Raw genomic sequence first — 14,496 nt, forward strand, 5'->3', positions numbered from 1 at the left:
TTACATAGACGTATGGAGAAGAGTTTTTTTTGTTCCAAATCAAATAGAATCGCCACGCATGGCTCATATATTTCAAAAGAAACCTTAACTATCACTTGCCTAATTGATTTTCTCAATAGTGGGGCTATTTTGGCCGACTACCCAAAATATTACCCCCACCTACAGATGAGGGATTCAAAGTTTTCACAAATAAATATAATTAAGATCACTCGAAGACTTTACCAATGCTCCAACGGAATGCATACATCAAATGGTGGGCTCAATACAATGCAACAAAGGCTCATCCTAACAAAGTTAGAAAATGATTCACAGAACACCCTAACTTGTGAAGGTCACAGATCAGGAAACTTCTATTTTTCTCAATCAAAAGGCTCAAAAGCAGCAGCTTTAGCACGGTCTCAATCAAAAGAATTGTTCATAAAAAATTTGCAACAAATCCTTCAATTACTCAAAGCTCAAGAAGACCAACAAGAAAATCCAAATTCCTCGTCAGTATCATCAAGTGATTACAATAAAACGAAGACAATTATTTCAGAATCAATTTAGCGGAGGATTAGGTACCGTATTAAACAAAATGTACTTTATTTTGTTGTGTATCTCAATTTGTAACCAATAATATAGCTATAGTGTAGGTCAACATTACCTGTACTGTAGAAATATTAAAATCCAGGCCTATAAAAAATGCACTTCAACAATATTTTGGGGCAGAGTTTTTAGAGGAAAAAGAATAGAGAGAGAAATTAGAGAGAGGCTCTGAGAATTCTTTGTATGCTATTTACTCTGATCTTTCTTTTTCAAGCTTTCTTTTCAAGCTTTCTATAATAAACAATTTCCAGTTCTTCATTTTTCTGCTTTTATGTTTCTGCATTTGCATATGTGTGCAGACTACTGCCACATCTAACTTCATACTAACATGTATATGCGTGTGGACTACCGCTGCATCTAACTTCATATTTAATTTCTTCCTGAACATCTACATTCATAATATCATTAAACATTAAACATATTTTCATTCTTTCTCATTAAAACATTTACTAAGGTTTATTGTTGCTGTATCATGTTCAAACATTCTCGGGTAAAGACAAAAGAGAAATGGTGTTTCGTTTTATCAAATAGATAGAGAAAAAAATATCACAACTTAGAGCTAAGGTAATAATCAATGGTGCTGATTCAAGTAGTACAACCAAGGACAAATGACCTCTAACAAAAAGAAGAAAAAAATCAGTAAAAAGGACAGCAGACAAATCACTCCTCCCAAGCATGATTCTCGGCTACAATTATAATGTTCCTCTGCAACCTTGCACCTCCACTGCCTCTGTATTTTTGTCCTGATTCTAGGAGAAGAAGACAAGCTCTACACTGTTTTTATGTTCAGACCTTGTTCCTAAGGACCACTTCATATATTGAAAGCATTACCTCTATACAAAAAGGAGTAATCAGCAAGAGTTGAAACCAAGGAGTGAGAACGAAAATCTAAATTTTTCATCATTTTCAGGCTATCTTCATCTTCTCCTTCATGTTGCTATATTGAATATTAGTTTTTCTAGTTTATTTTTCTTTTGTTTCAATGAAAAAAGGTATATTAGTAGGGTATTAGCAAAAGCTATTGAGAGAAAATACAAAGAGAGTTAAACTTGGAGAAAAACTCATAGATTATGTCAAATTCTTTTGATGTATTTCTGCTTTGTGTCATGAGTCTGAGAAGTTCCTCTTACTACGTTGGGTAAGCACTTAGTGTTGAGAGTCTAGGTTAGAGAACTTAGTTGAAACAAGTTTGGTTAGAAGCTTGGTTGTTCCTTGATAGGATTAGGAAGAATCTTAGGAAATTGGTGAATGTAATTTTTGAAAATATAGTGAAAAATTCTACCATTGTTATGGTGTAGATTGTATGTAACTCACATTGTAATAAGTGACTGAACAAGGATACATGATGGTGCAAGCTTCTCTTCTCTGCTCTATTTTTCTATTCTAACGTTATGAGACCAAGCTTAATTATCTCCTGCATAATCGTTTAATAGAATCTGCAGAATCTTTTTTTTTCAAATCTGTGTTGGTGACTAAGTTTAAAAGGCATTAAAAAGTGATCGTAGATAAAATTTTCACCTTTTCAGGCCATTGACAACCTTCAGGTATAGGTATAGGTATGTGTGTGTAATTTAAATTATTATTATAATATATAATATTAATATTATGCATATATATTTAATTTTTATTGAATTTGGTTTATATAAACAAAAATAGAAATAAAAACTCTAATCCTCTAACCCACTAATCCAGTAATCTAATTTTATAGATGTTTCTAAGAAGGGAAATCACAGATCAAAAATTTTATTCGAGGCAGAGTGGGCATAGGAAAAAAATTAAGATATACGTGGATAACGAAGGAGAAAATAAAGCGATATATGAGTGTTCAAGACAGATATAGGTATATAAATATCAATCCTATTCCGCCTCTAGAGATGCTGACGAGCCTTCATAGAACAGGTGATAACTTCCGACCCTTACCCTTGCTTTTCAAACTGCCTCCCATCCTCGTTTTGTATCTGCGATGGGTAATGGATACCAATTATCTATTGGATATATGAATCCCTATGAATATCTGTGGTTGTTTGAAAATATGAAAAATTAAACAAAAATAAAAAAGAATATAACAATTCTTAACAACTGTCACATATTATAATTTACAAGTTAAGAGTCTTCAACCACAGTTCAGTGCTCATACACAATCTAAATTTTTCAGATTGATTAGGAAGAAGAAAATTTAGTCAAATCAATTAAAAAAAAAATCGAAACAAAACTATTTTAAAAGCTCTAAACCCTAAAGTTAAGCAAAGATAAATGGCCAATCAGCAGGCTGCAGATGGAAGGGTGACACCGAAGGAGAGCAAGTATAGTGTCACTAGTGGCACAAAGGTAAATACACAGTAACAGACAGATGTTTAGAAATGACATCACAAAGACAGATAAATCTGTAGAGATGACAACATAGAGGTAGAGGCACGACAAGAGGTGAGGTTGAGGGAGATTATCGGTGAGAAGTGTTGACCCTGAACAAAGCACCTTGAGAAGCAAGAGTTTATCGGGTGAAAGGCAAAAATAAGGTAGAGTGGAGGCGAAGTGGTGTTGGTGAGGAGGTCGGGCCGAAAGACACAAATTTGTCAGAGAAGTTGTCATTCCTAGCCACTTCATTGTCATCTCTGCCGAAAGACACAAATTTACATCTTAGACTTTAGTTAATGTGTATATTAAGACATAGTCACTAGAGACATAAATATAAAATATTAGTGTCCATATATTGTGTTTGACAAATAAATAGACAAGACACGTATAATTTGAAAAATTCTATTTTACCCTTTTTCTTAAAAAAAATCTTTTTGCCTTCTCTCTCAACTTCATCGTCTTTCTCACCATTTCGATCAACCTCCGTGCTTTTTTTTTCCTTCAACTTTCAGTAAAAACAAATTGAAATAAAAAAATTCGATTCATAAAAGACTTACAAAATTATATTCATCCATATTCTAATTAATTTAATGTCTTTTTTTTTTTTGAAAAAGAGAAAACACGGTGGTGAGAGAATGTAGATAGTGAGAAAGAGAGAAGTATGATTCATGGGGGGAGACAAAGAGTTAGTGAGAGAAAATATTGGAGAGATGATGCTATAAAGAGAAGGATAATTTGAAAATTATAATTTTTCATAAGGATAATATTAAAAAGGCTAAAGTATACTTTTTATCCCTGAAGTTTGACAAAAGTTTCAAAAATATTCCTAAGTTTTATTTTGTTTCAATTTTGTCCCAAAAGTTTTCAATTTGCATCAAATATATCTTTGATGGCTAAATTTTCAAAAAATTTAAGACCTATTTAACAATAATGCATGAAAATTACACTTGATTTGCTTATGTTGAGGGTTGTTTTTATGAATTTGTTATTGAATCGGTCTTAAATTTTTTGAAAAATTAGCCATCAGGAATATTTTTGATGCAAATCGAAAACTTTTGGGATAAAATTGAAATAAAATAAAACTTAGGGATATTTTTGAAACTTTTGTCAAATTTCTAAGGACAAAAAATATATTTTACCCTATTAAAAAAATTTGTGTCTCTATGTCTGACGGGAATGGATCCTCTCAATTGTTAAAAAAAATTGAGAGTCTAAAGTGTGATCTTTAACCCTTTATTGCTCTCTCTTTTATATTTATTTTTGATCCCACTTATAAAATTAAGTGTAAAAGATTACACTTTACTCTCTCAATTGTTAAAAAAAAATTGAAAAGATTCATTCCCATGTCTACCTATTTGGTGACAAAATTTTGTGTCTCCATATGTATTTGGGTTATCCCTATCTTAAAAAAATGTGTTTTAAATAAACAAAAGAGAGAGAGAAATGAAAACAAGATTGTCTTATATCACAAAAAAAAATAAAAAACGAGAAAATAGTGTCAAATAGAAAAAGGAAAAAAGGAAATAGAGAAATAAGATAGTCTTAAGTAAAAAAGAAAAACGAAACAAAAAAGAGGAGAAGCAGAGACATACCTCAAAATCAAATGGCTACCAAGTGTAGTAACAAAAAAATTGGAGTACTGAAATATCTGTCATTGATAGAGTATTTAACAATCGCAAATTACAAAATAAATAAATAAATAAATAAATAAATAAATAAATAAGGAGATAGAGAGTAGAGAGAAGAGATTATCCGGAGGGTTGAGTTGATACTGCAACTTGAATGAGAAGAGATAAATGAAATTAAATTTTAGATATTGAAAATAAAAAAAGATAATTGTAGAATAATAAAAAATATCTATAAATAAAAAAAATATTCATTAAAAAGTATACATCCACTTTTTCAAATCCTATATTTATTAATGTCTTCAAAAAATAACATATAAAAAAAATTTATACACAAAATTATATTCAATATCTATGTATCTGTCTTCAAACAGTTTTTCAATATTAAATGTATCTTGTCTTAAAAAACAAATTCCTATAAACATAACACAAATCAAATGCAATCTTATTTCTTGGAAACAAACTTTTGTCCCTCTTATCGTAACTAAATAGTAAATAAAATCCAAAATTTGATTTCGTAATGAAAACAAAATATTTTTTAGGATGCAAATAACATGATCTTAAAAACTAATAACTACATTATGGCTCTTAATTTTTGAATTTAGCCAATGAAATTTTGTCAAATCAACTACATCTTCAGAAACTTATGCATAATGAATAATAAAATAAATAAAATATATTTTTTGTCTCTAAAATTTGTTAAAACTTCTAAAAATATCTCTAAATTTTATTTTATTTTAATTTTGTCCCTAAAATTTTTAATTTGTATCAAATATATCCCTAACAATTAAATTTTCAAAAAATTTAAGACTAATCTAATAATACATGAGGCCCATTAGGGTTGACCAGTGCTCTGCTAGTGTTTCTGTGCTCCTTTGGAGCAGCTCTTCACAAATTCTTAGTTTCTGCAGCGATCAGATTATACAGTTGAGTATGAAGGCAGGGGTGAGATCTGCTAGAGGATAAAATTCAGATAGTGATGGTGAGAACGATAATGTGGTGATAGTCAAAGAAGAAGACATCAGGAAAGGGAAGGAAGCATGTGCTAATAGCCTCATAGGCCGTGTTTTTGTGAACAAAAAGTTCTCTGTGAGCACGATGGAGAACGCATTTAGGGCTATATGGGGCAGACCAGAAGGTTTCAGAGTGTCGGATAAAGGAAGTAACAAATTCTATTTTTTTTTTTTTTTGACAATGATAGGGAACTGCTGAGGATTGAGAAAGGTTCCCCATAGATCTTTAAAGATTATGTTCTTCATGTGAGGAGATGGAATGACTCTGATTGAAGGGAGGAGATTGAGATGCAAGGCTTCCAAGTATGGTCCCAATTTTAGGGATTGCCAGAATGCTTTAAAACTATAGAAGTTGGAGGGAAACTAGCTGAGAAAATTGGCACGGTTATAGAGATTGGTTTCTATGAGATGAAGGGTAGAGAATCCTGGATAATCAAAGCACGAGTTGAAATGGATGCATCCAAAAAACTCAAAGACAGCCTTTGTATGATTTGCCCCGATCAACACTCTATGGAGGTTGGTGTGTGGTAGGAAAAAATTGGGAGATTTTGTACCTATTGTGCACAGACAGGGCATGAGCCAAAAGGGTGTGATTTATTCCTTACAGATTTGGCAATAAATCAGTGAGATAAGACAAAATTGGGGATTGGATAAAAGCTGATCAGATGGGTAGGAAGATTAAAGCGGGGTACAATGCTCATAATGCGGTTGGTTCTAATCAGCATGACCAAAGGGACAAACCGAAGAGAAAACCTATCCCTAGCTGGCTTCTTAATAGTTTCTCAGGTCTCTCTATGAAAGAAATGGTGGGTAGTAAGGTGATCTCAGAGGAGAAAAGTTCTCACCCAGAGTAATTTTTTGATGGAGAATTCGGGTGAGAATTTGGTAAACATAGCTACTGCAATTACTAAGGAAACACAAGGAGAAGCTCAATCTCTTATGGCCGTGGAAGAGGCTCAAAAGTTCGTTCAAATTGGCACACCAAAAAATGAGCAAACTAGGATCAAGCAGATGGCTCAAAGAAAGTCAGAAGGTCCTCAAGTTAACATCAGGGTGAAGAGAAGATTTAATGAGAAAGAAAACATAGAACTGCACAAAGGGCTTTGCTTGGGAGAGGTCTAGAACACTCGTGAGGAGGTGGAGGGCACTGGCCATCAAACAGTGCCCCAAGAGCCATGAGAGTCTTAACGTGAAATTGTCGAAATTTGGAGAGATCCCTGACATTCTATAACCTCAAAGGGATTTGTAGATCCTACTCTCCCGAGGTTGATTTTATCTCTGAAACTAAGAATCAGCCTCGTTAAGTGGAGAACAAGCTGAGGGCATGTGGATTTGGTGATTGGTTCTTGTGTAATTCTAATGGTACAGCGAGTGGCCTTGCGTTGACATGAAAAGAGGGCACTGATGTGGTGGTAACGAACTTGGGTGAATTTTTTATTGCTGCAAAGATCAGTGATGTTACTAGACAGGAGGAATGGGAGCCAATTGTTGTTCATTTTAGCAGTATAGAACAGATCTAGCTTCAATAATTTGAACAACTCAAACCTATACTGCAATAATTTCAAGGTAAAACCATCATTCTTGGTGACTTTATTGCTATAAAGAATACCCAAAAAAAGGAAGGAGGTTGTTTGGCTTGGGACCCTTCTATGGCAGCATTCAATAGCTTTCTAGATGACAATAGTTTATTGGACCTGAGAACGGTGGGTAGACCATTCACTAGATCAAATAGAAGGAGATGTCAGGAGCTTATTCAAGAGCATCTTGATAGGGTATTAGCAACATTGGATTGGTCTGATTCTTATCCTACAACTACATTGGATTGGCAACATTAGATAGCCGTCCCTATCTACACACTGTTATGCTTCAAACTTCCTGACTTCTTACTACAGAAAATTTATGGTATTTTAGCTCGATTTTAGTGGGTCAGAAGGGAGACGAATGAAAAGCAGTTGGGTTAGTTGGGATATAATGACTAGGCTGAAAGTGGAAGGGGGTCTGGAATTTAAGAATTTGAAGGCACAAAATTTGACACTTCTAGGCAAACAATGCTGGAGAATAGCAACACAACCTAATTTGCTATTGTCTAGAATTCTCAAAGACAAGTACTTTCGGTATATAGATATTTTGAGAGCAGAGGCAGGGAACTGACCTTCCTAGAGATGGAGGGGCATTCTGGAGGAGCGAAAAGTCACTAAAAAAGGCTTGATTTGGCAAATAGGTCCTGGTTCCAAGGTGAACATTTTCTCAGATCCATGTGTTCCGTCTCTGCAACAACTTACTCCCCCAATTAGACTAAACTCCTTTTCCATAAACTAACCAGTCTCACGAGTCAATCACCTGATGAGTGAAAATAATGAATGAAATCAACAACTCATTGCTTCAATATTTCCAACAGCCATCACTAAACTTATCTGGTTATTCCACAAATCCGGCAGATACGAAGTCTCTTCTGGATACAGAATAGCCTTTTCCTTCAACCATGAACCGTTTGAGCTTCATCCACACCTCCAGCAAAGACAAGGAATTTGGCAAAATCTCTAGAAGATTAAAGCTCCACCAAAAGTCCTCCTTTTCCTCTAGCATACTCAGCATGAAAGACTTTCGGTTATGGAGCTGCTTTACCGGAGAATGCCGTCGAGACCTGATATCTGCCCGCGGTGCCACAGAAAGAATTATGCATTGTTTATTTACTTGTGAGAAAGCTAGAGAAGTGTGGAATAGGAGCCCTTACCGTGATATGGCAGTTGGTAAAGATGATGTACTTCCAGTGCTGGGCGCCGAAGAAGCAACGTTTAATTCTTAATCTAAGGGAAGAGCGAAGTCTAATGCGTTGGGGATTTATTGTTGGAGCATATGGAGATCTCGCAATGACAACGTCTTCAACCAGGTTTCCAAGACTTCCTAAGAAGTGGATGGATTAGCAAGAAGGAGATTAGCAACATGTCTTCAACGGCTGCTAATGGACCCCAAATCTAATTAGGAATTTTTTTGTTAACTCTCTCTCTATTGCAACTATTGGGATAATGCTCTATTTGTCTGAGCTTTTAAGAGTCCGCTGTCTCTCTCTTTCTATTCTCTTTTAGTCACATTTGGACATTTGTATTCTTTTTATGAAAGGAATAAAGTATTTTTTTTTTTTTGAAAAAAAAATCTAATAATACATGACAATTATATCTGATTTGTTTGTGTTAAAAATTGTTCTTGTAAAATTGTTACTGAATTAATTCTAGATTTTTTAATAAATTAGCCAATAAAAATATATTTGACGTAAATAAAAAACTTCTAGAACAAAATTAAAACAACATAAGACTTAAAGGATAATTTTAGAACTTTTAACAAACTTTAAAAATTAAAAACATACTTTAAAAAAGAAAGAAAAAGAATCACATGTATAGATTATCATATACTCCATTGTGTAACCAAGTTGGGTTGGTCTAGTGGTTAGCTCACTAGTCCGCTTAAACAAGTGTCGGGGGTTCGAATCCCGCCTTGTGCATGCAGCAACCCATTGGCCAGCGGCAAACCCTTAAATGGAGTTCAGTACCGCGCCAAAAAAAAATATACTCCATTGTGTGATTGCGAAATAATTTTACATAATATAATCGATAACCCAAGAAATTCATTTACATAATTAATTACACATCTGTCAGTGGATAGCTTTCTCAATATACATGAACTCCCTCAATCAATGCAGACTCCCACTGAATAAAAAACTGGAAAGGTATGATCAAACACTGCATGTTCTTGAGACTGAAAGGTAATGTCCACAGTCCTCAATGAGTGAATTTCCTAGCAATTGCGAGCAACATGCAAAATTGGTAAGATGTTTGGTTGGTGAGTCTTCAAAATCCATGAATGTACAAAGAAGATGGATAATTAAGATATGCTCCACCCCTGAGGCAGTCTCCATTGTCTATGCCAGTAGATGGAAATTCTTGACCACAAAGGAAATTCAAAACTGTATTCCAGTGGTTGGTCGACTGGTCCGGCCACTATCAGCGGCAACCAGACATATCGTGAGTCTCTCAAGTCCACTGGATTCCACCTATCTGCCATGAAGATAAACGAACCTGGGAATCTTGGTAGGGGAAGCACAAAAGTGCTCTGAGCAAAGAAGGTAGTTAGTCTTAACATCTTGTTTCCTCCAACGCACGGATTTCCCATTGTTTCCCAAGGCCCCATTATTGACTCGGCCGCATGAGCCAGAGCCTCGTTTGGGGCCCATCCTGTACACCCTGAAGTGATCATGTAATATGTGCCTTGGTGCTTGAAGAGAGCAGGCGCTTCTCTATGCTCTCCCACAAGAATCCTCCTCATGTCTGGTGTAACGTCGAGATAATCTTCGGTTAGTGGTCCAATGTGGAGTTCGCTATTATCAAAGGAGGAGTAGATTATGTACGCCACGCCATCATCGTCTTTGAAAATTGTCATGTCCCTGCTATCATATCCATGGGGCCTTTGGCTACCAAGATAATCAAAAGGACCATCAGGTGTATCACTAATGGCTACACCAACAGAAGCTTTGGTATAATTAGCATCATCGACATGCATCCACATCACATACTTTCGAGTCTTCTCATTGTAAATCACTTTCGGCCTCTCAAGCACATTGGACTTGTAAAGATCATGGGATTTGTTTGTTTCCTCTGCCGCCAAAACAATTCCCTCATGTTTCCATGTCCAAAGATCCTTAGAAGAATAACAAGCAACTCCTATAATGTCCACCTGATGGAAAAGAGAGATAAAAATGAAGTTTTGTCACAACTCACAAGGGTATGCAACTGAGAAGATATGCATGGTTGCTATATAAAACAAAAAGTTTCCTTGGAAGGCACTGAAGGATGAGATTATAGCATTGCCACTATCTCCAGTAACTCTTGAAAGTCTCCATAAAACTATCAGAAATAAAGGAAGCATAGTTGCACACACACATAAGTGAAAGGGAACACCGTATGGAAGGGTCAAAAGACTTTGCACCTTCACGTTTCTTTCCTTTCAAATATGACATTAGTGCCATTTACATTCTGCTGACTCATTTAATAACTTAGAGAGATTGAACAACTAAGGGAAAACATTTTCAAAGGAATTAGGGTTTAGGGTTTAGGATTTAGGGTTTAAGGGAAAACATTTTCAAAGGGATTACCAACATTTCAGAAGAAATGCAGATGTCCTGGAACTGGAAGTAAACACTCTGTTCAGTATAAGCAAAGGGCCTATAATCAGTGGATTCTGAACCTTTAATGGGAGATATTGGCCTTAAAGTAATATGAACAAAATCTGAGCCTGAGATGAGTGGAAAAGGATTTGCAAAACTAGTGGTTAATCGGCACCTGGGAAGTGTTAGACCCCCGATGGATCCTAAAGTGAAACTAATACTCTCATCAAACTGGTGGAAAATGTATCAACTTTCAGTTGCACATTTCCTGACATAGCTCTCAAAGTGAGGGTTGCGGGCCTATTAATATCCTCCAATAACTTCTCATTGAGGTGTTCTTTTTGCCTACTTTGAAACATCTAAAAAGGGGAGTAAGCAAGGCATACTTTAAGGTGGCTAACCGATTTTATTCACTGTGGTGTTATTTTTCTGATATTGACAGGGCTGATTCTACCATGGAAGAGTAAGAAACAGACTGCAGTGGTTTCAATTAAAGTACTTCTCTGTAATCCAACAAAAACTATAAGACCTATATCTCTTGTTATGCCTCCTTTTGTTACTTTATTTTATTCAGAGCTCTCAAATTGTTTTTGATGAACCATGGATAACCAAGGACTGGAGTCTGTAAACTGTGAATTTCTAGTAGGATTAAAGTTAGAAAACCTAATACTAGGTGCAAGACTACCAGCTCTGAGCATGTTATTATGCTAATATTTGCATTTTAACCAAATGAAATGACTCTTCAATTTGTTAATATCTCCACTTGTCGCAAGGAAATATCAACAATAACATACATGTTCTTTCGAAATAAAAAACGAAAAAAGGAAAGAAACACAACTTACACGATAAGCTCCTTTCTTGTGAGCACGGTATGTAGGACCATCTTTGTATTCACCATACCAATAGTATGTGCTTGATTTTTCTTCATAAAGAATGCCCCCTCCATGAGCCTGAATAGGATTTCCGTCCGTATCCAACCAAATCTTCCCGGGGTAGTAGTAATAGCTATCATTCTGTGTAGTAATCATCGGATCTACAACACTCTTTTTACCAGGAAAAAATAATTGTCTTAGTTGGGAATTCTCATCCATGAGTTCATCTGCCAAAGTGGGAGTCCGATGCTTAGGCCTGCGCTTCAGCGCCCGAGGGGATCTCTTGCCTCGTGGTGGGGACAATTGGAAGTGTATCTCTTCCAGTTCTTGAATCTCACGGAACTGAGGAAGATGAGTCACCCGAAATTGAACCTCTCTGCCACCTTTTCCATCTCTTTGGCGAGTATTCAAATACAACTGAAGCAGAAAAAAGCATCCTAACAAGCTCCATAACACGGCATATATAGAACATCTGCTCCCTGCATTGAAATGTAAAGCCATTGGTTTCCGGTATACGTTCCTCATCCTCATTTTCTCTATCTTTTACATCTTTGAAACAATGCTGCAATTAACAAAACGCAACCTATCACAAACATCTAATTTAGATGCCAGTAAAGAGAGCATGAATTCCACCACCACAAAATCGATTTAAGCCAAGTAGTTGTGTAAAAATTTGAAAAGAATCCCAATTTGATTTGTAGAATTACCCTTGCTATGTCATGAATCGTACACATATCTTAATCTTGATTGCAGAGTTAAATTCTAAGCACCGTCAATACCCTTATCTTGCTTGCTGATTAAAAAGCTTACAAAATCACCATCTTGCTATAAACTACATAACTTTAAAATCAAACCTATACATTAATCACCAACTGAAAATACTTGACCTAAACCTTACAACGGGAATACATAAATATCTTTTTTTTTTTAAAGTGTTTTTATTCCCAAAATGATAGCAGGACAAATAATCACAGTTCAACAACATACATGCGTCAAAATTTAACGGTATTCCTCCGTTACTAAAATTTGAAAAAGAATTTAAAAAATCTGCAAAGGTAATAAAAGTATGCTTGAAGTGGAAGACTTGCCTGGAAAACTAACCGACATGGTTTGTTTTGTGTGGAAAGAGAGATGAAGAAAAAGACTAACAGAACAGAACAGCAGCGAAGTAAGGAATGGAGAGGGATGGTGGGTTAGAGTGTATAATTGGGTAGTTAAGGATATGCGTGAGGTTTTGGATCTGAGGTGGTTTGGATGATGTTGACTTTGCAACCAAAGAAGGTCTCAGAGAGACACCGAAACGAAGGTCAGAGGCAGACAGCTCCCACAAGTTAATTTGTTTCCCTTCAACATGATAAAGGAACAACTATCACTCATGAGTTGTTTTGAATTCTTAATTAACGGTAGGAGAAAGAAAGAGTATATATATATATATATATTTGGGTGTTTTTTGAGACGTATTCGTATTTTTTTTAAAAAATTAAAAAAAAAATTGTATGTGATCTAATATCATGGTTAATTGGTATATTTTTTTATATGAATTTATTTTACTCAACTTTCGTTAATGTTTAAAAGAAAATGTAAGTATTTCAATGTCGCAATTATAACGTTAATAAAAATTTAAAGGAATGAAAGTAACAATTAAATAAAGAAATTCAAGGTGCAGAAATAAAGTAAATTACAGAAATTAAAAATAAAAAAAATGAAAGAGAAGATGAAGAAAGAAATATAAACGTAAAAGAGAGGAACATGTAAAAATAGAAAAATTTTATTAATAAAAATTGGAAGAAAGCAAATTATAAGTGTTTGAGTGTAGAAAATTAAGATTTTCAATTTTTACTATGTGATACCAAGGGGTTAAGAGTGTTTTAAGTTTCTAAAAATTTTTTAAAAGAACTGAACTGATTACAATATTTGTACAAAATTTTATTTATAGACTAATCTAATGTCAACTGATAGTTATTCCTAGAATGATCTTTGTCAGTTTTTAAATTTAAATAATCATCCGCACTTGTTTTCTTGACGACCATTCTGCACCCTATTTTGACGATCTATCCCACACATAGTACGTTCCATAATTTAGACTTAATTCAAATTTTCAACAAAAATTTCTCCTTTGCTAGGGAATTAGAAGCTTCTTCTAATATACTGACTTAATAATAATATTATCTTATATTTATTTACTTAAAACAACTCTTTTTTTTTTCTTAAGTGATCATTTTTTTTTACTTAACAAGATGTCTTCCAAAATTTCTTACTTGAAGATGCAATGCTTGAAAGTGAAAAAATTTAATTATTTATTAACATCTATTTTATTTTTGATACCAATAATCAATTGACACTTTAGACATATATCTGCTTGACAAATTGAATGCCCACTAGTAATAAATTTAACAGAATTTTTAAACCTATAAAACTTTTACATTAATAGTTGAACTGTCAATGAGATTTATTCTTCTCTATAAAGCTTTTAAGTGTGTCAAATGATATATGTTCTAATTTCGACAAATTAAATATGTGTCAATTGACTTTTGTCTTAACCTTTACATTTCACTTGAGAGCTTTTGACACATACCCTTTCATTGTTTCAATTGACATTATTAATTGACACAATTTTTCTAAGTTCATAAATAATAGAATCTTAACTTCATGAAGTTGTTTCTTTAATATGTTAAGCTCTAAGTGTCAATTAAATTTGATAAAATTTCTAATCCTATAAAATCTCTCCACTTACATTCTAATTGTTTTGACTCTAAACGCCAATAGACTCAACAGAATTTTTAAGTCAATTTAACTTTTGTACTTATGAATTACATATCCAAATGTCAATGAGAGATTATGTTTTGTTCCATGCTTTTAAATTTCATATTTTTTTAAATAAAATCATA

The 14,496-nt window shown here is 34.2% G+C and overlaps 1 protein-coding gene and 1 long non-coding RNA gene across 7 annotated transcripts; both read right to left on the minus strand.

Annotated features, from left to right (window-relative positions):
- Positions 1–2,287: 2,287 nt before the first annotated feature.
- On the minus strand, positions 2,288–8,613 carry LOC107481771 (uncharacterized). Of its 3 annotated transcripts, XR_008009448.1 has the most exons (5): positions 8,313–8,613; positions 7,731–8,229; positions 4,533–4,588; positions 3,352–3,445; positions 2,563–3,197 (listed from the first exon to the last, which is right to left on the minus strand). It is a non-coding gene; the product is annotated as an uncharacterized LOC107481771 (long non-coding RNA). The 3 variants fall into 3 exon arrangements; XR_008009442.1 differs by lacking the exons at positions 2,563–3,197; positions 3,352–3,445 and adding an exon at positions 2,288–2,543 and having other exon boundaries at positions 8,313–8,610; XR_008009447.1 differs by lacking the exon at positions 3,352–3,445 and having other exon boundaries at positions 2,565–3,197; positions 8,313–8,610.
- A 536-nt stretch (positions 8,614–9,149) lies between these two features.
- LOC107481183 (uncharacterized) lies at positions 9,150–12,993 on the minus strand. 4 transcript variants are annotated; one of them, XM_016101417.3, is made up of 3 exons: positions 12,697–12,993; positions 11,579–12,087; positions 9,150–10,306 (listed from the first exon to the last, which is right to left on the minus strand). In XM_016101417.3, exons 1-3 carry the CDS (start codon positions 12,713–12,715, stop codon positions 9,458–9,460), a joined length of 1,377 nt encoding a protein of 458 aa, XP_015956903.1. In that variant the 5' UTR covers positions 12,716–12,993; the 3' UTR covers positions 9,150–9,457. The 4 variants fall into 4 exon arrangements, with proteins under 4 accessions (XP_015956903.1, XP_015956888.1, XP_020994458.1 ...); XM_016101402.3 differs by having other exon boundaries at positions 11,579–12,170; XM_021138799.2 differs by having other exon boundaries at positions 11,579–12,191.
- Positions 12,994–14,496: the final 1,503 nt, after the last annotated feature.

Source organism: Arachis duranensis, chromosome 1, assembly GCF_000817695.3.
Source record: "Arachis duranensis cultivar V14167 chromosome 1, aradu.V14167.gnm2.J7QH, whole genome shotgun sequence".
Taxonomy (NCBI): Eukaryota; Viridiplantae; Streptophyta; class Magnoliopsida; order Fabales; family Fabaceae; genus Arachis; species Arachis duranensis.